This window comes from Aedes albopictus, chromosome 1, assembly GCF_035046485.1.
Source record: "Aedes albopictus strain Foshan chromosome 1, AalbF5, whole genome shotgun sequence".
NCBI lineage: Eukaryota > Metazoa > Arthropoda > Insecta > Diptera > Culicidae > Aedes > Aedes albopictus.
Window position 1 is genome coordinate 120,594,278 of NC_085136.1, and position 26,216 is coordinate 120,620,493.

General features: G+C 40.6%; 1 protein-coding gene across 9 annotated transcripts in view; it reads right to left on the minus strand.

The window, feature by feature from the left end:
* LOC109412996 (kinesin-like protein Klp10A) overlaps window positions 1-26,216 on the minus strand; it is a 176,235-nt gene that overhangs the window by 61,844 nt on the left and 88,175 nt on the right. For 6 of the 9 annotated variants that reach the window (XM_062845289.1, XM_062845288.1, XM_062845287.1 and 3 more), the window contains one exon: window positions 5,044-5,259. The exons of 2 other annotated variants lie outside the window; for them this stretch is intronic. In XM_062845289.1, the coding sequence (XP_062701273.1) occupies window positions 5,044-5,259 (216 nt within the window). Of the gene's footprint in view, window positions 1-5,043; window positions 5,260-5,400; window positions 5,727-26,216 lie in introns of those variants that run through there. One more of the 9 variants, XM_029874133.2, reaches the window with a different exon arrangement.

Consider the following 26,216-nt stretch of genomic DNA (forward strand, 5'->3'; position numbering starts at 1 on the left):
CTATATATGTCTCAAAACTTGACGAAAAACAAAAAGAAAAGAGAAAAAAAAATTTCACCATCCTGGGCTAGTTGGCAAATTTTGAGGCTGAAAGACAGCTTTCTACAGAAAAATAATTTAAAAAGCTGTATGAAATTCAGTATCATAATTTCTGTTTTATACTACTCATTCCAGTATCATAATGGCCTACTTGTCCGTGGTTCATAACGCAACTGAAATGAGATGCATACTGAAAAATAGTTACTTAATGTTCATTATGCAACTCATTTGAGTTTCATTATGAACATTCTGCAACTCAAATGAGTTTTAAAATGAAAAAAATCATTGCATAAAACTTTGTATGGATCATGAAACTCGTTGCAAAATTCGATTTTTTCAGCACTCTTCGCATTTATCCAACTCGGCATGCCTCGTTGGATAAATGTACGACTCGTGCTGTAAAAATCAACTTTTTGCAACTCGTTACATAAATAACTATTAGGATTAACGTTTTTCTTGGAATATTGAAATTATATGACATCAAACATAGATCCGTGATGAATATTACTGTTTCGTGTTTTTTTTTTCTAATAGTCCTTCCTAGTAAAGAACAGTGTACGCAGAATGTGGCACCGCAAGCGAAAAATAGGCAACAAAGAAGGCACGGCAACAACGCTTTGTTTTTTTTGTTAGCAGACAATGACAAAATTGCTTCCGAGTTTGTTCACAACAAAAACGGTAGGAATATTTGTCTCGTTCTATTCACATCGTGATTTTCGCATTGTTTTACAATTGAAACTCGACTCTGAGGTTTGCAAGAGTCGTAATTCGTCCAAATGCTTATGAATTCGATGATGTGGGTTGAAAATCTCAGCAGAAAAACCGGAATATCGGCACACGCACGGCAAGCGATGTTTGTTTTATTGCTCTCATCGCATGACATACGTTTGTTGCGGAGCGGCTTTGTTGCCGACATACACCGCTTAGGACAAAGCGTTTGTTTTTCGGCGTGATCCGTTTTTCGTACCCTGGTAAAGAATCAACGAAAGAGATTCTACATAAATTTACAATTTAAATCCTAAAGGAATTCGAAAATAAATACTTGGTAGAATTCCGGACGAAACTCATTTTGGAATTCGTGTATGGTGAGAAGGTACTCTCTGGGAAAATGTTGGATGATCATATTTAGAAATCTGGAAACAGATATTAAAAATAAGCTATGAAAGTTTCTGAAGGAACCTCTGGTGGAATCTCTAAGAAACTCAATTAGATTTTCAAAATTTTTACAAACAATGTGGAGATTTTTTAGGGCCTGTCCATAAACTACGTAGTTTCTAAGGGGTGGGGGGGGGGATTGTTTGGTCAAAATCTGCGGTCCATAAACAAAAAATCGAAAATTTTGTGTGGACGAAATGGGAGGGGAAGGGGTCTGAGATGGCCATATTTGAGTCTACGTAGTTTATGGACAGCATCTTACTGACCTTAGAGGATTTGGAACATCAGGAGAAATTCCTGAACGAACTTTGCTAGGAATTCTCGGAGAAACTCTTTGAGAAGCTCTTGGAGAAACTCTAGGATTTATTCGAAGCTCTTCAAGAAACTCCTGGAACAATTACTTTAAAAGCTCCTGGAAAAACTTTAGTGGATAGTCCTTTTGGAAAAGCTGCAGTAGTACCTCCTTGAAAGCAATTCTGGAAAATCGCTTCTAGGATCTTCTTGATATTCTTGTAGGAACTTCTAGAGGATCTCCCTTGAAGAACCCTTCAAGGGATCCCTCGATGTATTTGTGGAAGGATTTTTGAAGAATTCATATTCAAATCACTGGAAAATCATTGATGGCATTCCATTTAATCCTGTGGCGTCCGAGGGGCCATATATGACTCGTGCGATGAAATCGAGCATAACAAACGTGCCCGACGATAGCGACGACGCGAAGGCAGCGGCGAAATAACCTGGTTCCAAAAGGTTAAGCCTTTCATTCAATGTCCGAGGGGACTGATCTTTAGGGTAGGCTCAGGAGGGAGACTAATGAAACTGCTATAAACATGAAGAAGGCCTGGAGGAACGTCAGGACGCACTAAGGATCATTAAATGCAGAGCGGTTTTTAGAAAACGAGACTCCTTGATGTATCCCGGAATGAATGCTTGGAGAAATTTCAACCTTGGGATTAATCTGGAATGAAGCACTTGATGTTAGTGTTAAAAAAACTTGAAAAACTCCTGGAGAATCTGTTTAAACATTCCTTTAAAACATAAGGATCATGTCCAGAGGAGTTCATGTGAGGACTCTGGAAGATCTCAGGGAGCATATTTCTAGACTAACATGTAAAAAAAGCGGAACAATCATTGCACGCCTCAACTCTCTCCGTCCCTTCTAGACGTCTTGCAATCAATTCTTCTTTATGGCTCTACGTCCCGCACTGGGACTTGGCCTGGATCGCTTCAACTTAGTATTCCTTTAGCACTTAATTGAAGGGCTTTCTAGGTATGCCTGCCATTGCATGAATTTGTATATTGTGAGGCAAGCACAAAGATATTCTATGCCCAGGGAGTCGAGAAAATTTTCCCGACCGGAACGGGAATCGAACCCGCCGACTCCGGATTGGCGATCCAGAGCCTTAACCAATAGGATAACTGGAGACCCTTGCAATTAATTTATTTAAACTTATCCCGTTATCAGATAGAGAAGTCTGCTACATATATGTGTTACTGGTAAGAGATTACATGAATACTTTGGAATATAGGAACAGGAGAAGTGAAAATTCGCAATGTTTTACGCCATTTTCAAATGTTTGTCTAGAACTAGATGAAGTCCTTGGGGAATTTATAACAAATTCAATGCAAGTTCAATGCAGACTTAGTTGGAATCTGAAATATTTTTTCTTCAAATAGGTATTTTATCTTTGAGTAAAATTAGTTTTGGAGGGAAACGATTTGTAACGTTAACATTTGTGAATTGGAGCAGAACGATAAATAAGTTTGACATTCCTAGAGTATCTTGTTCGGAAACTCTGTTCTCAAATTCCTGGAATAATTTCTGAACGATTTTATAATCTTGCATTAGCAAAAAGCGAGGTAGTATTTGTGACTGGTTCTCTAGAAAAAATGCCGGTCAAAATCCTCAAATACCTTAAATAATAATTAAATATACTGTGTCAAAGTATTTGCACGAAATTGGTGTGGAAGATTAAAAAGGTAATCGAACCTGCACAGCTGATCTATTCTAATACCAAACGCAGTGATCCAAATTATGCGTGTAGTGTTTGTTGGCAAAGAGCATCAAAGCCGCTTTCGCTCTAACCTGGGATTGCGTAAGCATACCCAACTAAATGGCAACTAAACCTTCTAACTCTTGGTGAAATTAACCATTACCGAATAAACTCATCACCACAATACCTCCTCCGCCATTAGCACCTTTTGAAAAGCCGGTAATTATGCGCTTTTATGTGCTAGTAGTTGCTATGATGATCAAACCCTACCACCAAAGGGGCATCATCTTCCGTAGTTGCTGGACCGCAGTCGCTTCGGCCTTATTTTTTCAGCTAGTCGACGGAACAGCCGCTTTCCATGCCCAAGCCGATGTTGCCCATTGTTGTTGTATTCAAATGTGTTCCACACCGCTATTGACTGTGGATGGATGGATGGATGCTTGATGGGCCCAATCTCTCCACCTATAGTGGGCATTTTTTTCATTTGCCACCATTAAGATGATATAAGGTGTAATGTGCGTGGAACCCCGTTGATCCCTACCGATCATCATCACCGAGGTTCGAAACGCACCGGAGAAGTTTCTCTCTAAAATTGACCGTGGTGGTTACTGCTGCTGCTGCTGATGCAGTGCAGCGGTAGATGCATTAGCGAAGCGAGCGAACGAATCAGCCGGAGGCTAAGCCTCCCGATCGATTCGTGGCGCATCTTTTATGTGTGTTTGGAAACGGGGAAATTTGTATCCAATGTTGTAGAAGAAATGGCCGGCATTGACGAAGAGAGAGAGGGGTGTGGGAAAAGGCCGATCATTACGGTCACCTCAACCTTGGAGCATCGAATGGATTCAGCAGAAAGTAGAAGTTTATTGTGTGATGAGTGAAGGCTTTTAAAAGGAAGGAAAAAAAGCTGTGAAAATAGCCTCTGGGTGGAATGAGAGTTTAATGCAGCGTTTTTTTTTAAGTTTCTGACACACATGTTCTCACCTTAAGGAAACCCTGAATATAGGAAAATAACAAAGTAAATCCTTTCTCAGTTTGAGTAATTGATTAAAAACAACATTTACTGCAATAAAAGGCACAGTCTGGAATGTGTAATTACAAAAGGATTAGAGTCCTTCGTCGGCGAATAGCAGTCAGGAATTCCAGGAACACAACTTGAAAACTCACTGCGAACGATATAGTGACAAGAAATTAGCTTTTACAGGCAATGTCAGTGCATGGTTTTCCGGCGAAATTAATTACGCTGATACGTGTAACGCTGAATGGTTCCAAATCAAGTGTTCGGATCGCAGACGAAGTGTCTTCTTCGTTTCTAACGCTAACCGTTTTTATAGCTTATTGTCGCTCAGAAGGTTAAAAAATTGAGGTTGTCTTTCATTAAGGTTAAATCAAGATTATGTTCATATTTCAAAATTTAAGACAAAAAGATGAATCTAGCTAAAAGTAGCGTGGTAGTAGTATGGTTGAACATTGATAGTCTGTATAAGTATAAATCGCTTTATACTTTTCGTAGCTTCACAGTATTTCAACTAAAACACATCAAACAAAATTATCACCAATATAAATATGTACATATTAGAGGCCCAAAAGTGCAAAAGCGAAAACAAATCACAGTTGTGCAATAAGAAAATCGAGGTAGATAAATCTCAAAAGCCCAAAACCTGCAAAATAAACTTAAAAGTGATAATCGGAATATAACCACTTAATCTGAACCGAATGCAAATGAAACGAACAGTTTTGACCAGAACCAGAATCAAACATTGACTACTAAAACAGAACAGACCAAACAGAAAAAAAAAACCGAAACAATAGTTGAATAGGAAGAACAGTAGAAGCAAACAAAGCCGAAATGCAATACCGATTTGGTGGCCGCATTCGTAGACCGGCTGATGGGCATGGTTCCCCCGCCAAGCCCTGCTCCACTGCTGCTGGTTCCATTGCTGGTTCCGTTACTGCTACCGTGTTTATTGTTGTTGTTATTTTGCTGTACCACCAGCGACGGGTCTTCCTGATCTTCCAGAAAGCCATCGTCTTCGGCGGACGATTGTGACGATTCCAGCAATTCTTCCGATTCCTACGCAACGCACGGGTTTCAGACCAAGATTCGAGGAGTTTTGCACGACGATGATTATGGGAGGGGAGAGAGATTATGATCGAGGGTTAGTAATGCGATTTTGTGGTTAGTAAGCAACAATGGGTAACTAGGTTCAGAGACCTTCTCACTGGAATCGTTACTGGACCGTCTCCGTCTGGGGACGGTGTTGTTGTTATTTTGGTAATCGTTAAAACTTATTTCGAAAAATATTGGAAACATGCTTCGTGCTTTTTCTTTCTTTTCTTTTAACCACGACACTCGTCTTCCACAGTTGTCTTCACCACATCAAGAATCATCCAAGAGTTTTCACTATCACTAATTTTTATCGATTCAATCCTTCCGCTGCCGACTCGAGACTGGATCGGTGAAGGACTTTTCCGCTAGACTAATAGCTCGGCATTCCCCAAATTCAGACCCAAATTCATTCAGAGAGTGCTGCTGGTGGCCGCCACCACACCGGTGGTACAAAGAACGCAAAAAGCCGAGTCTCCGTGGATTAATGCCACATCACACCGTCAAAATAGACAAAACAAGCTGCAAGCTAATCAAATTCTTTCACGCTACTATGACAGCACAAATAATTCCAGGCCGGGGCGTTGGAAAATTGTGAAAATGCTCGTTCTGTTGTTGGGAACTGATTTGACAGCCAACGGGTATAAGCAGTGTTTCCCAAATTTTCTTTTAAAACCACACCTATCAACGGGTTTTATAAATAAAATGTAGCGAACTTAACTAAAATCAAATGTTTTCAGCCAGATTCAGACGCCAGGCAGAATGACGTTTTCTCGAAGGAGTCGCAAATTTCACGTGGGAGCTGGTGAATTAAGAAGCCGAAAATTTATTCAGAAATTTCCAAAAATTTCTCTAAGATTAATAGGGTAATTCGCTAATTGTTGAACACTACCCAAATGTTGAACAGTTTCTGAATATTTTTTTATAAACCTTACTTAAGTAATTTTCATCCAACGTATACTTATGATGTAGATGCATATACATGTGGGTAACGATATTGCTCTAATTAAATTACAAAATTATACATATTTTACGTCAAAAAAATTTATTGAAAATTTTGTACCGCTGATGACACGAAAACTGCACAATTCTTAGAATTAATTTGAAGAAATTGCTGTTACGAAATAAGCTTTGCGGGCAAATCGACCACAAATATCAAAGGCACACCATATTTACAAGACATGGAAGGATGTCATTAACAGTTTACCATTGTTTAAAATCACATTTTCGTTGTAATTTAATTTGGAAAAATATTTTTCTTATCACACTATCATTATGCATCCATGATCCAATTGTTGAACACTGGCATAACCTACGACCATGACTGCTAGAATTTTTTTCACTTTACCTAACCGTGCATTGCATGGGGTTTCAAGGGCGTTCCAGGGATGTTCTAGGGGTGTTCCAGTGGGATTCAGAAAGATTCCAGTGGTTTTCAATGAGTTTCAAGGGCGTTCCAGAGGTTTTCAAGAGGAATTCAGAGTGTTAAGGGGGTCCAAGGAGTATTTCAAGGCGTTCCAGGAGGCTCAGGAGCAACCCACGGGTTTTCAAGGGATTTCAGGGTCGTTTCATGTGTGTTCTTAGGGGTTGAGTGGGTCCCATGGGTTTCCAGGAGAGTTTCAGGGGCTTTTAAAGACAAATCCTTTCAGCCATTTTTGCATCTAGTCATGTTTAAAACGATTTCAGTCCACTAGAGCTCTCTTCAAATGTGCGATTCCTTGTCATTTAAATGAATTGTCACTAGCTCGGAATAGCTGGGAACAAAACACGAAAAACCCGGAAAAAAGTCCGCCAGAGTGAAAAAATGTCGGATGTCGGATCAAAGTCGGGCTAAATTTTATCAAATGTTGGACCACTGTTGGACCCACATCGGGTAACTATCGTGTCTATGTTGGGTTTGGTGGCCAAAATAAAAATAGGTGAATGATAGGTTGATGTCGGGTTATACGTCATCAATTACGAACAAAGCTTCAACCGTTCAACAATTGGCGAGAACCGTCCAACATTAGGATGAGCTAGCTTAAGGAAGCGTTCAACATTTGGGTTACAGACTTCTCATACAAATGTTCTATTTTCTCTTAGAAAATGGAATTTAAGCGAATACAAATTCCATGGGCAGTATAAAGGATAAGTAGATCAAGACGTTCACTGGATATTTTTCAACTAAAGTGGAATTATGCACGGAAAAACAAACGAAAACCAAAATGCCAGTACTAACCGTTCAACAATTGGCGAATTACCCTATAAATCTTTTCTGGGATTGCTCCAGAATTTTTTCAACTTGGCACGAGAACCCTTCGTGCATTTCTTCCGAAGTTCCTTTAGGATTTTTACCGAATTCGCCAAGAAAACAAGAAATATTTCCAGAATTTACTACAAAATCTTTTCTCCTGAGAAAATTTTCCACAACTCCAACCTAAATTCATCTACGATTCCTTCTGAAACTCTGACGGAAGTTTCATCTGAATTTTCCCGAGATTTCTCCTGCATTGCTTCCAGAGTTCTTTTGAAATTTCTCCTCAAAGGATATTCGCAGCATTTCTCCCAGTTTTCAGCATTTATACAAAAACTGCTATCGGGATTACCTCTACAAATTCCTCCAGGTTTTCTTCCAGTAACACCGATATTTTTCCAGGATTTCTTTCTATGGATTTGTCCTAATGTTATTTCCCGAGATTTCTATTAGAGGGTTTCCAGAAATGCTTCCAATATCCACTGGGAAAAACTTGAGAATTAGAAGACACAGAATGATGGTTAATTAGCAAATTAAGAGGTGAAATTTTGAAAAAAAAATCGCGTTCCGGTGGGTTTCGAACCCACGACTCCGTATTCGCTAGACCGACGCTTCAACCAAGTAAGCCATAGAACAGGTAACGGTTCTGCGGAGTGGAAATCCAAACTGACTCCGAGCCCACACCATGAACACTCCTATTTTCACAATTCCATCCCTCTTTCGGCTTAGATGCCAACCTCTCAACACGCTCGCGGTTGTTCCTTCTAGTTATACAAGCGTGAGCGAATTGTTTTTATAGTACCGAGACTTACTCTCGTACTGTCTATTTAGTATGCGTCTAGAACTCGGTTCGGTCGAGCGCTCAAGCGATCAACTGCGCCGATGAGACACAAGCCGAAATAGCGATGGAATTGTGAAAATAGAAGTGTTCATGGTGTGGGCTCGGTGTAAGTTAAACTTTCTGTTCCGCAGAATCGTTACCTGTTCTGCGGCTTAGTTGATTAAAGCGCCGGTCTTCCGAATACGGAATCGTGGGTTCGAATCCCACCTGAACGCATTTTTTTCCCCAGTTACATTTCTCAATTTGCCAATTAATCAACATTCTGTGTTTTTTAATTTTCAAGTTTGTCCCAGTACGTTTCGACTTACGAACAAATTAGCACAAGCTCGGGCACAAGAGCCTGTAGAGGTCAAAAGGCAACATAGACATGTTGTCCAATGTCCACCCAGAAGGATTTTCGCGCGTTTCTTGTGAGATTACTGCCAGTTTCTCCTGTGATTTTCTCAGAGGTTTTCCGGTGATTTCTCTAAGAGTTCCTCCCAAGACGTCGCTACTTCTGGAATTTCTTCCACATATTCCTCCGTGGTTATTAAAAGAGTTACACCCAAGATTATAAAAGATTCTTCGGGTTTGCTTTCCCGCAGACTGCCTTCTGGTTTTGCATTCGTTCTGTCAGAGCTTTTCGCGGGATTCCTACAAGAGCCTCTCCGGGTTTTTCCCCAGAAGTTTCTCCCGTGTGGTCTCCTGAAGTTTCTTCCGAGATTTCTGCTGGAATTCTTTTCGGGATTTCTCTTTAAGGTAATCCGAAATTCTTCCCAGTGTGCTCTGATCTCACCTCTCCTGGGATTTCTAATAGAGTACCTCCAGCCTCCAGTGAGATATTTTCCCAAAGATGTTTGTGGTATATCTCTCAGTCTCAATGATGACAATTTCAATAGGAGTGTATCCTGAACTTTCACCGTGGTTCTCCCGCGAATTCTGCATGAGTTCAAACTTTGCATTGTAAAATAGTTGCAAGCTTTAATTTCTCTCGAAATTTCATCCATGTCTTCCTTCTCATAGATGTTCCAGGGATTTCAACCAGAGTTCTTGACGGATTTTCTTTCCCTGGTTTCCTAGAAATTTCTCCCCAAGTGCCTCCTGAAATTTCTTGCGGAAATCCTTCCGGGATTTTTCTAGTAGTTCTTCCTTGGATTTAATCACAAGTTGTACTGTGATTTCTCCTGAAGTTCCCCACAATATATTTCCAAGAGTTCTTTCCAAATTTCTCACGGAGTTCATTTTGAGGATTATCTCGGAATTTCTGCCATAGCTGGGGTTAATCACAGGATATCTTCATGGATTACTTCCGGAACTCTTTGTGCGTGGGAATGAAAATATTTCTATCGGAATTTTCTCTAAGGGAATGCTGAGAAGACGGCTGAAACGGTAAGAAACCGTTTGAGGAACTCAAGGAAAGACCCGGAATGAAATCTCGCATGCAATGTTGGAGAAATACCGCGTGGAGCTCTTATAAAAATGCCGTGAGTAATCCCGGCATTTGCTCAAACAGATATCCCAGAGGAAACTCCGGAAAAACTGTCAACAGGAACTCCGGGAGAAATTCTGGAAGAACCTTTGGATCAAATCCCGGCTAGAACTCCAGGCTATATCTCAGAAGAAATTCCTGCAAAAATCCCAAGAAAGAAACGCTAGTAGAAAACACAGAGGAGCCTCTAGAAGCAATCTCGAAGAAACTGCTGAAAATATCACAGAAAATCTCAGGACGAAATCTCAAGAGGAACTCCTCAATAAATCCCAGGAGAACATCCAGGTTTTTCGAGAATTCTTCCAATGTCACCGAAGTTTATTTTCATCGAAATATTGCTTCCAGAACTTCACGCGCGAAGTTTTTCCTGGAATGGCTTTCAGAGTACCTCGCAAAATTTCTTCCGGAAGTTCTCTTCAAAAGATATTCTAAGTTTTTCCTGTTTTTTTTCTCTGAGGTTTTTCCGTAATCGTTCCACGTGTTCCTCTCAAGACTTTTGCTGGAGTTCCTCCTGAGATTTTTTGTAAAGGTTGTCCGGGATTGCTTCCAATGATCTTCGCGAGATTTCTTGTGGTGTTTTTCCTAGATGACACAGATTCCGCCGTGATTTTTCCAAGAGCGAGATTTCAGTTAGAGTTCTCTGCTGAAATTTTACGTCCTGAAATTTTTTTCAGAGATTTATGGTATCTTTCTCCCGGAACTTCTCAAGCGATTGCTACTGGAGTTTTAAATGATTTTTTTACAAAGGTTCTCGTGTGATTTTTATTGGAGCTCCACCTGAGATTTCTGCAGGAGTTTCTACCGGTTCAACATTGGTGGAGATTTTGGGAAGAAAACTAGAAGGCATTCCGGAAATCTTCAAAAAAGCTCCAACGAGAAACTTTTACAGGAAGTCTGAGAGAACCTTTGGGGTTCCAGGATAAATTTCGAAATAAAATCCCTGGATAAATTCAAGGAGGAATTGTGGAATAAGTTCCAGAAAGAATCTGAGGAGGAATACCAGGTCCCGAAAGGAATCCATTCCTTGGATAGAAATTCTTAAGTGCACATTCAGAGCGGTAGCTAATCTCAAGCTCCGTTTGTTGGTTCCTTGTGCAATTTCGATTGTTCTGGTCCATCGCGAAGTAGCAACTATGAATTCTACGGTCATCTGTGGTCATGCTTATGCTACGCTCATGGATAGAATTTCTGAAGGAATTCTGGACATACTTCTACACACTAAGAAAAAATTAACTTTGCATGAGATGTAAATTTCAATACACGGATGTAAACATTAGAACAACTCAATTATGCAAGCATTCCACTGAATATTATATATTTCTAGTGTGATTGCCAAACTAACAATGATAGCTAAATAACAACTTATTCAGCCAACTATGCTTAAGAGCGAGTGGTTTGTTCATCTATTGTTCAGCAATAATGTTTGTTGGGTAAGTCTTAAAGGACGGAAAATGTTGGCAACTCAACTGAAATTCAGTCTTACAAAATGTAAAATTACGTGTTTTGATCTGTAAATTAACATCACCAAAGACGCTCGTATATGTCAGATTCAGAAATCCTAAAATTGCACGATTTTTTCTGGGTGTGTATACAAATCGCTGGAATTTCATTGGAAATCGCATTCTTATTTTATTCAATGTGTTGATCTTTTTGGGAAAATGTGTTTTTTTACAATTTTTAATTGACCTTTAAATGGACCGCAACCAGTACAAGTTGGACACGTCCGAAGATACCAATTCAATCCAAGCGGTGAAATATGGATTTTTGTGAGTCGCAGGATAAACAAACTCGGCCGTATCCATGGGGACTGTCCATCCGGAACTGATTTCTATGAATATACGAACGCGGAACCGAAAGCTCCGATTATGGTGTTGGTGTGAATCGGTTATTTCGCATCGGGTTAACGACAGTTCACAATGGAACTGGGAAAGTATCACGGAAAAGGCGTGGTGTACAAATTACGTTACAAAAAATTGGACCATTTTAAACCAGCTTCTCTGCCACCTTCGTAACGCTTTAAAATTAATTGTAACGCTGTCAAAGTCTCCAACATGTTCCCAACAGTATAACATAATTTGCAAGCGATGCCAAACGTTAAATTACGATCCGTAAATCTCCAGCTCTCAATTGAATGACCATAACAAGCATCAGGAATCAGGCTCGTTAAAGCAATAAATCGCACGCACAGCATGTCGGTTGAGTCGAACCGAACTGCATTCGCAGTATGTTCGTTCACCCAGGAAGGATGCATTGTCGTCATCTGCTGCATAAGTGGCGTTGATCCCAACAACAACACAGTCGCACACGACACGACACAATCAGTGACTGTTTGCAATGTACGCAGTTCGTGTCATATCGTATATCATTTTCGCACGGTGCTCTTCAAGCCGGAAGCCTTTGATGGTAAGGCACAGGCAAAGAGCACAGCACTACAACAGCAGCAGCATCTCAAATGAAGTGGCGTGAACTATAAACTATCATAGTGCCATTTCGCTGCCAGCCAGTGATGGCCTTGAATATCTACGGTCATAATACAGCAAGGTCAAGCAGAGTCGTTTGCTGCAATTCTGCGGGCAATGTCATCAGGATGAATAATGCATACTTAGCTGAAGCTGGATGAAGATAAAGCATTCTTCTGGGGAATGATGACTAAATATACATTAATCTAATGAACATAATTTGGCACTTAGCACACAAGGGAAAACGAAATTGTTTTAAAACATTTCACGTAAAGGAATCCCCCAAATTCAGAGGTTGTACATAGATGACAAACCCGTAGATAGTGTCGTAGCTTGTGGCTATTAGAATATTCGTTCCCATTGTAAGCATTCCTTTTCAAAGTAGAATAACAGGATTACAGCCCAATTCCAAACCCAAAGTGATAATTGGGTTCTTTAGTGGTACCTAGGGTAAAAGCTCCCTTAGTGGAGGTAGTACCAATAGTGGTGGTAGTCAGGGATGGGAACACTCACTTTCAAAGAGTTACACTCACTTGTAATTTTCTCAGCTCAGAAACGTGCAATCAAGAAACGATGTATGGACGACTTTTGCATTGTGGTTTTGTCTAAAACTTTGCCGAATAGAGTAGGGGTCGCACAAGCATACCAAAGTCGTGACAGAGGTGTAAAAGTGACTCTCCACGAGGTGAGTGTAATTTACATTCACCTCGTGGAGAGTTGCCTTCGCAGCTCCCTCGCGACTTTGGTATGCGTGTGCGACCCCTACTCTATTCGGCAAAGATTTAGATATAACCACAATGCAAAAGTCGTCCATACATCGTTTTTTGATTGCACGCTTCATAGCTGAGAAAATAGCAAGTGAGTGTAACTCTTTGCAAGTGAGTGTTCCCATCCTTGGTGGTAGTGCCAATTTAGCACTATTTCGAACAAAATGCTTGCAAATGACATTTTTAATAGATGTGTCATAACTAATTAATAACATTAATTCGGTTTTGTGTTCAGGATTTGCCGAAAAACCTATTTTAAACCATTATTTTCCTTAAATTTTTTGCTCCTTTGCACCTATAGTGGTGGTAGTGTTCCTATAGTGGTGGGTCCCATAAGAATTCAATGGAATGCGCCACTATAGGAACCAATGTTAAATGTTACCTCCATAATAGGAACCGTGTACCTATAGTTGGTGCAAGTGATTTATTAGCAAAAACTGAAATAAACAATGGTTTTTACATTTTTCCTAGCAAATTTAAATGAAAAACTATCGATTAACGTTTTCAGACTTTTTATTTTGTGGTATTATCAATTGTCTTCAATTATTTTTCTACAAGGAGCTACTAATAGCACCACTATTGGTACATTTACCCTATCTAGATTATTTCATAATCTAAAACATGTTTTTGTCATTAAGTTGTGAAAAATAGGACATTTCAATTGGCTGAAGTATGTTGCAATGGCCTACTTTTCACCGCTGATGCAAGGGTGCCGAAAAGTACTACTTTTCGGCACTCTTAAGAGTGCTGAAAAGTAGCACTTTTCGGCACCTTTGGCCTAACGTACTTTTCACTTGCTGCCGCGCCTCCCGTAGATTCAGCTACTACCTCTACATCCACCGATCTGCTGGAATCCGGATCGAGACGATTTCAATCCCGATTCAAATTGCAAACCAGGTGTAGAGGCTCTTGCTGAATCGACTTTTTCTTACGCCTCCACACAACTGTTTGACGCCGGGAGCTCGAACATTGTTGACAACTGAATACATCCCAGCCTACCTGATCGAACAAAAACCTACGCTGGCAAGCATGGATGCTCGCACGTGATTCCTTCTGATACATGTTTGTGCAGCTAGAAAAGGTCATATTGAATGGGTATTTTTCGTAATGCAACTCGTTGCAAAATTCGATTTTTTCAGCACTCGTCGTATTTATCCAATTCGGCAAGCCTCGTTGGATAAATGTACGACTCGTGCTGAAAAAAACATCATTTTGCAACTTGTTGCATAAATAACTATTTCAAATAGGATGAATATGGGATCATAGTATTAATAAGGGTAATCTTGCATTCACTTGGAACTTGGTCTGTCTTATTTTCAACTTAGTTTTATTTGAGCACTTCCACGGTTATTATTTGAACAACTTTCTGCCTGCCATTGCATGAAGTTGTAGTGTCTCTATACAAAAATTCAAATCAATCGGTTTGAAATTGACTTAGTTATAACGGCAAATGCCCAAAATAGGTAAACCTGCCCAAATGGTTCAAGACCCTATATTGCGAGGCAAGGAACCGGAACGGGACTGGAACCCGCCCTCTCCGGATTGGCGATTCAAAGCCTTATCCACTAGGCTAACTGTAGACCCCACTCTTACTTACACATCATCCATTAATTCCAATAAATTTACAATTTACAAATGTTATGAATTTGGACCAAAGCCTCGCTTTAGTGAACTGTTCATCTAAATTACTCGATCTCATGCCCTGTTCGTATTGGCTCATCCCTTACAAAGCTGAAGTTTTGCCCATTTCAGGTTCAAAATGAATGGCCCGCTTTCGAACACTTCATAGTTATAGTTATTATTCGCCCTACTTTTGCAATAATAAATCGAGTGGGTGCTGTAGACTGAACCATCATCGCCGCGCCGCCATCGATGACAGTAAGCGAACGTTATTTACGACATTGACGAAGATGACAACAACAGCTACATAGAAGAACCAACGAAAAATGGTGTGTACATACCAGTACCACACCGCACCGCAAGGGTGGAGTTTTCTATTCAATCGTGCGGCAGTACTTTGGCGTCGCGTCGACCGACGAATCCGGCCGTTACGCCTCATGGAGGCTGGTTACAGTTCGCGAAGATGTACTTAATTATCTTGAAACAGATCCGTACGATTTCGTGTCCATATCTGTATTTGCGGTGTCACATCTCTCAACGTCTGCACTCTGCAGTGGGTGTAACGGTTAGCTTAGGGTTAGACGATATTATCAATCCAGTTGAAACCCGGAGTCTTTGGATTTTCTTCAAATTCATGCGTCGTATTTCAAAATCAGGATCGCTATACGGCACACTGCTTCCGACGCATGGATTTGAAAAAAAAAATCGATTTTGCTAGTTTAAAACTCCGGTTTTATTTGAAGTTTAAGATTTATTCTCTGGCAAACTTTTAGATTCTGTATTTATCCGATTGGGTTTAATCTAATTCCCGTCTAACTAAGCATCAACCAATGATGATCGAGTTTATTCTTGCACCTCGCCTAATGTATCATGGCCAATTCGGTATCAATTACTGTTTCGTACTCTAATTCATATCATTTCAGTATCGATTACTAATTCATAGATTAAATGTTATAGAACTACAAATTCCTTAAAATAATAAGATTGAATAATTGTCCCTCGAATTTTGTTTCCCTCATGTCCGCGTCTATTTTGAGCACAACCTGAATCCAATTGCCGGCACACCTTTTACGTGACACTATGGTACATAGGGTGGTGAAAAAAATATGATGTGACCATGTATTTCGACACTGATTTTTCATTTGGGCCTAACTGACATTTTCGAGTTCTCTTCATCGATCCTCTCTTTGTATTATCACAGAATGTGTATTGAGTTTTCCAAAGATTTTTTGGTTGAAATGCGAAGAAGACGACTACATGTTGCTATAGAAACAAAAAGAATAATGATTTTGTTTGTTTTGATCAAGTTATTAACGAAAGAGAGAGTGGACGAAGAGAAATCGATCAAGTCAGTTAGGCCCTTATGAAAAATCATTGTCGATTTATTCAAATGTCGGTCGAAGTTTAAAAACTACGAGATGATGAAATACTGGCACTAGTGAGTCCTGGACAATTTTGCACATCCAGAGTTGGACTGCTGGTGGAGATTGATACCATTGACACATTTTCTTCTACCTGCCTATGTGGCAAAGTCATAAAAATGATAAAGAAGAAGAATCAAATAAACCAACAAGGGATTATGCAGTGTAGCGCGGTGCTAGCGGATATGCAAAGTGCACAACAGGAGCAGCAACAGCAATCGAAGGAAGATCTGGCGAGTACTAGTTGCAGTATGCCATTTTCACATATATATAGCCTATATAGCTCTATTTTAACACAACTTTTATACTATCGCTGTATTTTGATCCATATAGATACAATGTATCTAAAGTGAGTGAAAGAGAGGATAATTATTCAAGAAGGATAAGAAAATGACTCTCAGATGATATCATGGTTTACAGCAGATATTTAAAGATATCAAAAAGCCTATTTCTCTATTTTTATCTTAATCTCCCACTCTCATTAGCTCTAGCTCGCGCTGGGGGAAAATTTCCTGTAGAAATCCGGTGAGGAATCTCTGGAAATCACAGAAGTAATCCCGAAAGAATTCACATACAGAATTCCTTATGGGATCCTTGAAGAAATCACGGAAGGAATCCCGACTGGAAGCTCAGCAGTAACCTCCGAAAGAATAATTGAATAAATCATGGGATGAATTTTTGGATAAATCCCTTAAGAAATGCTAAAAACCGGTAAGAAACGTTGGGGTCCTCGTAGGAATCCTGGTACAACAACCGAAAAGCATACCGCCAAGATTCCCTCTAGGAATCTTTGAAAGAATACCAGGAGGAATCCCTGAAGAAATCCTTGTGGGGACCCCTAAAGGAACGCTTTACTCAATCCCGGAAGGGTTCTTTGAAGGAATTCCAGCAGTAATTCCTAAAGGAGTGCCGACTGGAACACTTCAAAGAATCCTTTCAATATTTTCTAAAGCAATCCCTGCAGAAATCCATGAAGGAATCCCGGGAGGATTCCATGAAGAAATTTTGGGAGCAATACCTGGAAGAATTTAAAGAGGAATATCAGCTGGAAGCCAAGCAGGAATCCCTGAACGAATCACAGAAGAAATCTCTGAACCGGGAGGAATTACTGGAATAATCCCGGGAAGAATCCCTCAATAAATCCAGAGAAGAATCTTTCAAGAAATACCAGCAGGAATCCCGGCACGTGCATATACTTAACCCTTCAGGACGCGCGCTGTTGTAAATAGTACAACACTACCAAAAAATCTCGCTCGTCGTATGCAACGTGAGCGCGGTGCAGTTTCGGTTGCTTGATGGCGCACGTCTTGAAAGGTTAAAAGAATTCCACTAGGATTCTCTGAAAATATCTCGGCAAAATCTTTAAAAGAATACCATAAGGAATTCGTGAAGTAATCCCAGCAGGAGTCCCTGAAGAGATGCCGGCTAGAATATCTGAAAATAATCTTTGCATGATTTTTACAGCGATCCCGGAAGTAATTCCTGAAGGATCCTCAGATCTCAATCTCAGAAGCAATCGTTGAAGAAATTCTAGCAGGAATGCCAACTACAATAACTAAAAAAATCCTCTCAGGACGTAACCTCTACTGGAATTCCACAAGGAACATGTGGAGAAAACCTGGAAAGATTCATGAAGAATCTTGAGAGCAATGCCTGAAGAAATCCCGGAATGAATTCCCAAAGATATCTCGAAAAAATCTCGTCCTATCTCATCTCAATTATTCACCCTAGGCCCTACCCCTCTACCCTATCCTCCACTCTACCCTCTACCTTACTATCTTTTCTACCCTCTAGCCTTCCTAACCCTCTACTCTACCCCTAGGCCCTACCCCTCTACACTATCCTCCACTCTACCCTCTACCTTACTATCTTTTCTACCCTCTAGCCTTCCTAACCCTCTACTCTACCCCATACCCTAACCCAGGGGTTCTCAAACTTTTTCAGCTTGCGACCCACTTTTGATTTTCAAAGAATTCGGCGACCCACTCGCACGAAAATAAATAAAATAAGTCAATTTTTACAAATTAAGGCTGTCTTTTTAAATAAATACATAGGTTCTGATAAGCTTACGTTACGTAGCCAACAAACTGTTTTTTTTTGTTTATTTATAATGCTTTTTAGTTTTTTTGAAAAATCTAAGAAAGGTTAAGGTGCTCAAGTTTGCAGCATCAGTTAACTTTTAGTCTAAAAATTTCAGATAAAATTCCACGTTTCTAATATATTTAACCAGTCTGGCTCCAGATATAGCGGTAATTTTAAGCTTCTGTAGAACTCTAAAATTAACTTGAAAATAAAATAACGGTTGAAAATGCTACACATATTCATAGCAGGTAGGTGAACATCAAGTCGTTTTTAGAATTATAGTACTGCTGGATGGTCAGATGAGTCCTTTTCAAATTTTTAATAATTAAGCTTAACTTTACCAAACACCGTATCTAACAAAATTCACGAGCGGAGAAAATCGAAGGGTATGCTCGCTGTTCCCATAGCAACTCATACATTGAGCATTTCAGAAACGTGAAAAATCCGGGTATTTCTTTACAAATCATCAGTAGTCTTTAACGAAATTCAGAGCCTCATGTGAAAATCTTATTTTTGTTTACATATGTTAATAATATCCTTCATACACACTTATGTTATTTCCATTTTTATTGAAACCACTTTTTAGCTGTTCCGTTAAAGTTCAGATTATCAACATTTCTCAATTTCTCAATTTCAATTTCACAGAAGATTAGCTTCACTGAACTTCGGTAAAGGTAAGGTTTTTTGTCAAAATTCTGTAACTGTTTGCTAATTTGGTATTTCTACATTTCCCGATTGTTTAACTGCTGTAACTGGCGTGTATCCCTGCCAGAAAATGCTAACTGCAAGCAACAACTTAAACTCAGTTTTTCCCTGAATACAAGTTAAATCTTAAATTTTACCCTAAACATAAAACTTCCGATTGAAAACTCATAGTTTTAGAATCAATTTCAGAACGCAGACAGTTGTTTCAATATTCAATATACTCCAGACAAGACTGATAATCCAAAATTTTGAAGAAGAACCGAAATTCCAGATATAACTTTTCTAGAAATGGATTATCCAAGGGAGTATTTGAAAATTAGAAAATGGCTAGCAATAACATTCGACATAAGTTAATAAAGACTTCGCGACCCACCAAAAATCAGCCCGCGACCCACCAGTGGGTCGCGACCCATAGTTTGAGAAACGCTGCTTACCCCTTACTTTACGCTCTATCCTAACTCTTGACGCTACCGTCTACCTTACCATCTATGCTAATCATCTATCCAATCCTCAACCCTACCTTCTACTGTAGCATTTACTCTAACTCCCTACCCTCTAACTAAACTATCTTTCATCCAACCATCAGCCTTAAATCTCTACCACTTTATCTACTCAGCCCCTACCGTAACCCTCTACCCTACCTTCTATCCTATTTCTCCTTCCTACCCTCACCCTACCTCCTATCCTAACCCTCTACCCCTAAACCTTGGCCCTACGTTCTTCCTCACTCTCTACCTTATCCTTCACTCTGTTCAAAATACTTATTTGTCCAATAAAAGGAATAAAAAAAAATCATTTACTCTAACCTCCTATACTAATCCTATACTCTACCCTCTACCCTATCCTTTACCCTAACCCTCTACCCTACTTTCTATCCTAACCCTTTACCCTACCCTCTGCCCTAGCATCTATCCCTTACTCTACCTTTGGTGATCATGCCGATACCCCACTTGATCTGTAAGGGCTTGTATGCAAATTTTACCCACTTGCATGCAACTATTACGTAGTGAAGACCAGACGTACTCAAAAAGTAAAGATGCTGTTCGAACTCAAAAAGGATCCATCAATCTTCGTACAGGGAGTTCGGTACGAAGTCCTTGGGCAGCGCGGTCAACGTGAGAGCTTTTTCGCAGAATGCAAGGACCCAGGCGAAATCTCAGCGGCAGCAATCCGACTGCTGCTCCGTGAATGCAGCTAACAAGCTGGCGACAACAGGAAAGACGCGCGACAGGATTTCTTTTATTAGATATGTTTCGTATAGAAAACGGGTCGATTGTGCGCGAAAGTTAGTGTTTTTTGATCCATTGGTAAATCATATCACCAACCATAGGTGACTCCCAGACTGACAATGCACCCTACCCTACTAACAAAAAAATCCTTCCTGAGACAAACGTGGAGATGCAGTGATTCGCGGTCTTTTTAACAACGTTTGTCTTACTAACATTTCCTTCCTTCCTCGATGACCGTAAGGACGTGGCCGGCGCCGTTATTGACCTTAACAAAGTTGAGAGCTCTCGAACTGTGTACATTGAGAATAGTAAGCTAGTCCTAAGCCCTATTCATTGATTTGTTGATTTAGATTGCTCTGGTCAATCACGGAGTAGCAATTACGAATTGTGCGGTCATCTATGCCCATGCCCATGCCATGTAGTGATATTTGATAGTCTACATTTTTTGTGTCCATCCGATGAGTCATTGGCAAAGCTAAGTTGGAATATCTGTAATTGTTGGGTATTTCCCGTCTGATATAACGCAACGGGAATCAGCGCATATAACAAAGTAGATTTATACCCTACATAGAAAAATCACATCCTCGGCAAAGTTGATCAGTAGAAACAAAAGCTCACCGAAGTTGAATAAGTTTATGTTGGATTTGCACGTTAGATGGCCCTAATACGACATGAAAATTTTGAACTCCTTTATCTCAAATTTCAGAAAACATTTAGTTTTTCGGAGATTGAAAACTACGAGTTAATGAAATACTGACACTAGTGGGTCCTGGACAATTTTTCACATCCAGAGTTGGACGACTGGAGGAGATTGATACACATCGACACATTTTCTTCTCCCTGCCTAAGTGGCAAAGACATAAAAATGATAAAGAAGGAGAATCAAGTAAACCAACAAGGCATTATGCAGTGTAGCGCGGTGCTAGCAACAGCAACCGAAGGAAGATGCGGCGAGTACTAGTTGCAGTATGTCATTTTCACATATATATAGCCTATATAGCTCTATTTTAACACAACTTTTATACTATCGCTGTATTTTGATCCATATAGATACAATGTATCTAAAGTGAGTGAAAGAGAGGATAATTATTCAAGAAGGATAAGAAAATGACTCTCAGATGATATCATGGTTTACAGCAGATATTTAAAGATATCAAAAATATCTATATATATAAAAATGAGTTTGAAGTCCCTTTGAGGCAACAAAAGTCACGAACGGCTGAACTGATCAACATGAATCTTGCACGGTTCGATTCGTATTCGTGGTGGCTGTGTTTATATGTAAAAAAAGTTAGGAAAATGAACCAAAAATGTAAAAAATAGACAAAATGAGGATTTTTTATGATCTGGGAAGGAATTCAGCACGATCGAATTGAAACCAATCTAGAGTGCGGTGCTTAAAATAGCTCAAAAGTTGTCAAACCACCACAAGATTGGCAAGACGGAGTTTGCCGGGACAGCTAGTCTTGAATAAATTGAATAAATCATGGGATGAATTTTTGGATAAATCCCTTAAGAAATGCTAAAAACCGGTAAGAAACGTTGAAGGGGTCCCCGTAGGAATCCTGGTACAACAACCGAAAAGCATACCGCCAAGATTCCCTCTAGGAATCTTTGAAAGAATACCAGGAGGAATCCCTGAAGAAATCCTTGTGGGGACCCCTAAAGGAACGCTTTACTCAATCCCGGAAGGGTTCTTTGAAGCAGCAGTAATTCCTAAAGGAGTGCCGACTGGAACACTTCAAAGAATCCTTTCAAGATTTTCTAAAGCAATCCCTGCAGAAATCCATGAAGGAATCCCGGGAGGATTCCATGAAGAAATTTTGGGAGCAATACCTGGAAGAATTTAAAGAGGAATATCAGCTGGAAGCCAAGCAGGAATCCCTGAACGAATCACAGAAGAAATCTCTGAACCGGGAGGAATTACTGGAATAATCCCGGGAAGAATCCCTCAATAAATCCAGAGAAGAATCTTTCAAGAAATACTAGCAGGAATCCCGGCACGTGCATATACTTAACCCTTCAGGACGCGCGCTGTTGTAAAAAGTACAACACTACCAAAAAATCTCGCTCGTCGTATGCAACGTGAGCGCGGTGCAGTTTCGGTTGCTTGATGGCGCACGTCTTGAAAGGTTAAAAGAATTCCACTAGGATTCTCTGAAAGTATCTCGGCAAAAATCTGTGAAAGAACACCATGAGGAATCCGTGAAGTAATCCCAGTAGGAATATCTGGAAAAAAATCTGCATGATTTTCTACAGCTATCCCGGAAGTAATTCCAGAAGGCTCCTTTATGAAATCTCAGAAGGAATCTTTGAAGAAATTCTAGCAGGAATGCCAACTACAATACCTTAAAGAATCTTTTCAGGAAGGAACCCCTACTGGAATTCCGCAAGGAACATGTGGAGAAATCCTGGAAGGAATTCCATGAAGAATCTTGAGAGGAATGTCTGAAGAAATCCCGGAATGAATTCCCAAAGATATCTCGAAAAAATCTCGTCCTATCTTATCTTATTAATTCACCCTAGTCCCTACCCCTCTATCCTAACCTCCACTCTACCGTCAAGTCTTCCTAACCCTCTATTCTACCCCATACCCTAACCCCATACTTTACGCTCTATCCTAACTCTTGACGCTACCGTACCGTCTACCCTACCTTCTATGCTAATCATCTACCCAATCCTCAACCCTACCTTCACCTGTAGCATTTACTCTAACTCCCTACCCTCTAACTAAACTATCCTCCATCCAACCATCAGCCTTAAATCTCTACCCCTTTATCCACTTAGCCCCTACCGTAACCCTCTACCCTACCTTCTGTCCTATTTCTGCATCCTACCCTCTACCCTACCTACTATCCTAACCCTCTACCCCTAAACTTTCACCCTACCCTCTTCCTTACTCTCTACCTTATCCTTCACTCTGTTCACAATACTTATTTGTCCAATAAGGAATAAAAAAATCCTTTACTCTAACCTCCTATACTAATCCTCTACTCTACCTCCTACCCTATCCTCCACCCTAACCGTATACCCTACTCTCTATCCTAACCGTTTACCCTAGCATCTATCCTAACCCGCTATCTTACTCTACCTTTGGTGATCATGCCGATACCCCACTTGATCTGTAAGGGCTTATATGCAAATTTTACCCACTTGCACAAGGATGGAAATCTAGTGATCATGACCAGATTTCGAATGTGTCGCGGTCGAACGGCATCGCGCGATCATAGCAACAACGATAACATTTTGTCGTCAAGCATCATAACAAACTTCGGTCCGAGAAGAATGATTCGCTCGGCATGTGCGGGCGCGATGCGATCGTTATCATGAAGTCGAAATGATAAATTAGCGATTTCATTCACTTTTTGAGCATTCTTGGTGATTTAACTTCTAGATATGCTTATGAACGTATCATTTCGAATCATGAATGCGGCTAAAGGATGCATAAGTGAAAAACAATGTGATGAATAAAATTTATCATGACTTGTAACATGATCCGATAACGGGTCATCACGCGATAAAGCGAGCATCAGATGCTTTAATTGTTCTTTGATACGAGCATGGTGTGAGGCGTCGGCATCATGCTACTGCAAGAACAAGGCTATCTTGGATTATTCGTATCCTGTATCATTTATCGCTTGAAGTGATTTTCTGCCATCCTTGCTTGCATGCAACTATTACGTAGTGAAGACCAGACGTACTCAAAAAGGAAAGATGCTGTTCGAGGTCAAAAAGGATCCATCAATCTTCGTACAGGCAGTTCGGTACGAAGTCCTTGGGCAGCGCGGTCAACGTGAGAGCTTTTTCGCAGAATGCAAGGACCCAGGCGGAATCTCAGCGGCAGCAATCCGACTGCTGCTCCGTGAATGCAGCTAACAAGCCGGCGACAACAGGAAAGGTTAAAGTCGGATGATCGGTGTGCTCGTTGCGACTAGCTCCCCGAGTCACCAAGCAAATGGAGAGGTGCTTCAGGTTCATAAAGTTCGGTCGCCAGTCGAGGAACTTCAGAAATATCCAAACGGTACCGGAAATGCGGCGGAAACGGTGTGCAATCCGGATGATTGCAAGTTAACCTCAAGCATTGCGACGTGACTCAGTAATTTTTGTGGCAATCGACAACGGAAATAATGTATGCGACGTCGCGACAACCGCAAAACCTAACTTGGTACCGGATAAAGCAGGGATGGCGGTAATCCACGACACAGCCAGATTCTTTATTCAAGAAGTAGGTAGTGGATATCGATCACGTCGGTCGGTTCCGTTATCGCCAAAATCAACGGAGTCTTCATGTGTAGGTGTTATGCTCCAAAGTGAACTCCGGAGCAGTTCAATGGGACGTTGAATATATTAATCGATACACTGATAGGACGAACGTTAGTTACAGTCTACTTAGAAGCCCTGGCAAAGTAGAACATGAAAGTGCGCAAAGAAAGCTCTGTGTGAACATTCCGCAAAGACAACCGGGTATCCATAGTTGATGTGACGATCTGCAGATCTTCGCTGGTGCATAACAGGGAATGGCGAGTATACGAGAAGAACACGTATAGTGACCTTCAGGCGATCCACTACGGCGTTGATTGGTGAATCTCTACTGCACTAGCGAGCGGAAATGGAAAACGAAGGATTCTAACAAAGACTTTTTTTTCGAAGCATTTCGCGCAGACAGCGATATTCCCTCTACGAACGCTGTGGAGCTAACAGAAGCAGTAGCGAGAGCATGCGATGCTACTGCGACGAAAACATGAGCCAGAAATCCACCGACGTCCACCCGGGTGTCTAACGAAGAACTTACAATAGCCAAAGGACTGAAAGTGAAGAAAGTCCCTGGTCCGGACACTATCCCCAACATAGCATTGTGGGCGGCGATCCTGACGTTCCCAAACATGTTCAGAACAATCCAGCACCCTCTATCGGCCGATAAGTTTGCAGGATACGCTTGGCAAACTCATGGAGAAAATCATCCTCAATTGGCTGATGAGGTCCACGAAAAGCGAGAGCAGACCGTCTAATAGGCAGTTCCGGCTCCGGGAAAGGAAGGAGATGCTATCCGGATAGTCATTGCGAATGCGAAACAAGCCTCAAAGCAACAGAGAAGGAATATTGGGTGTTGCACCATGGTAACCGTTGATGTGAAGAACGCGTTCAATAGCACTAGCTGGGATGCCATTACTACAGCAATGCGCAAAGTGCAGGTTTAGGAGTATCTTTGTAAGGTTTTGAATAGTTACTTTCAGAACCATATCCTGGTCTACAACACAAGGTCACAAGTCGGTTAGAGTCACGGCAGCGTGCCACAGGGCATAAAGTTGCACAACATGATGTACGACGGAGTGTTAAGATTTGAGCTGTCAGGAGAAATCGAAATCTTTGGCTTCGTAGACCCTAGATGACGTCGTCCTTATGAAAACCGGTGGGATATAGGCTTTGGGAGAGCTAACTAGAAATGGATTTGTTCAGCAATTCTGATACATATTTCGTCTATCATTTCGTCTATGATTTTGATTATGACTTTCAACAAGGCCGATCGAATGCGTGCAGCAATTTTGGATGGGATCCCTACTGCAACTGCAGTGAAGAATAGTATCGAATGCATCTAGAAAGACAAAATAATGCTTAGACAGTAAATTTGAAGAAAGTAAAATCCTATTGGCCTTTTTATGCTCTCTTGGTTTACTTGTTAGTAATTCAGCTCAGAGACAGTTTTAATTGATCTTATTAGGTTGCCAAATTCAATGAATTAAAGATGTTTGCGATAATTTATTAGGAGACAGCGAAATCGTGTCATCACCAATCGCAATGCATCTATTTCCTTCCCTGCTTTCTCCTACCCATGCAACCGACCGGGACCCATCAGTTAACTCCCACAAAACGAAGCAAAAAAAAAACTCAAAAATCAACAATTCAAGGTAGGACGGATCGAATGACGGAAAGTTTGCGGTTCAGATCCAGGACGGACCTGACCTAGTTTCAACGTTGTTTGTTAGCTCGATATTTTCACTCATTTCGCGCGTATCTTTCCGTGCGGTTGACAATCTGTTATGAAGACAAGGCGATACCGAAGCTACATACCGATTTAAGGAATCAATTGACCTGGGGGAT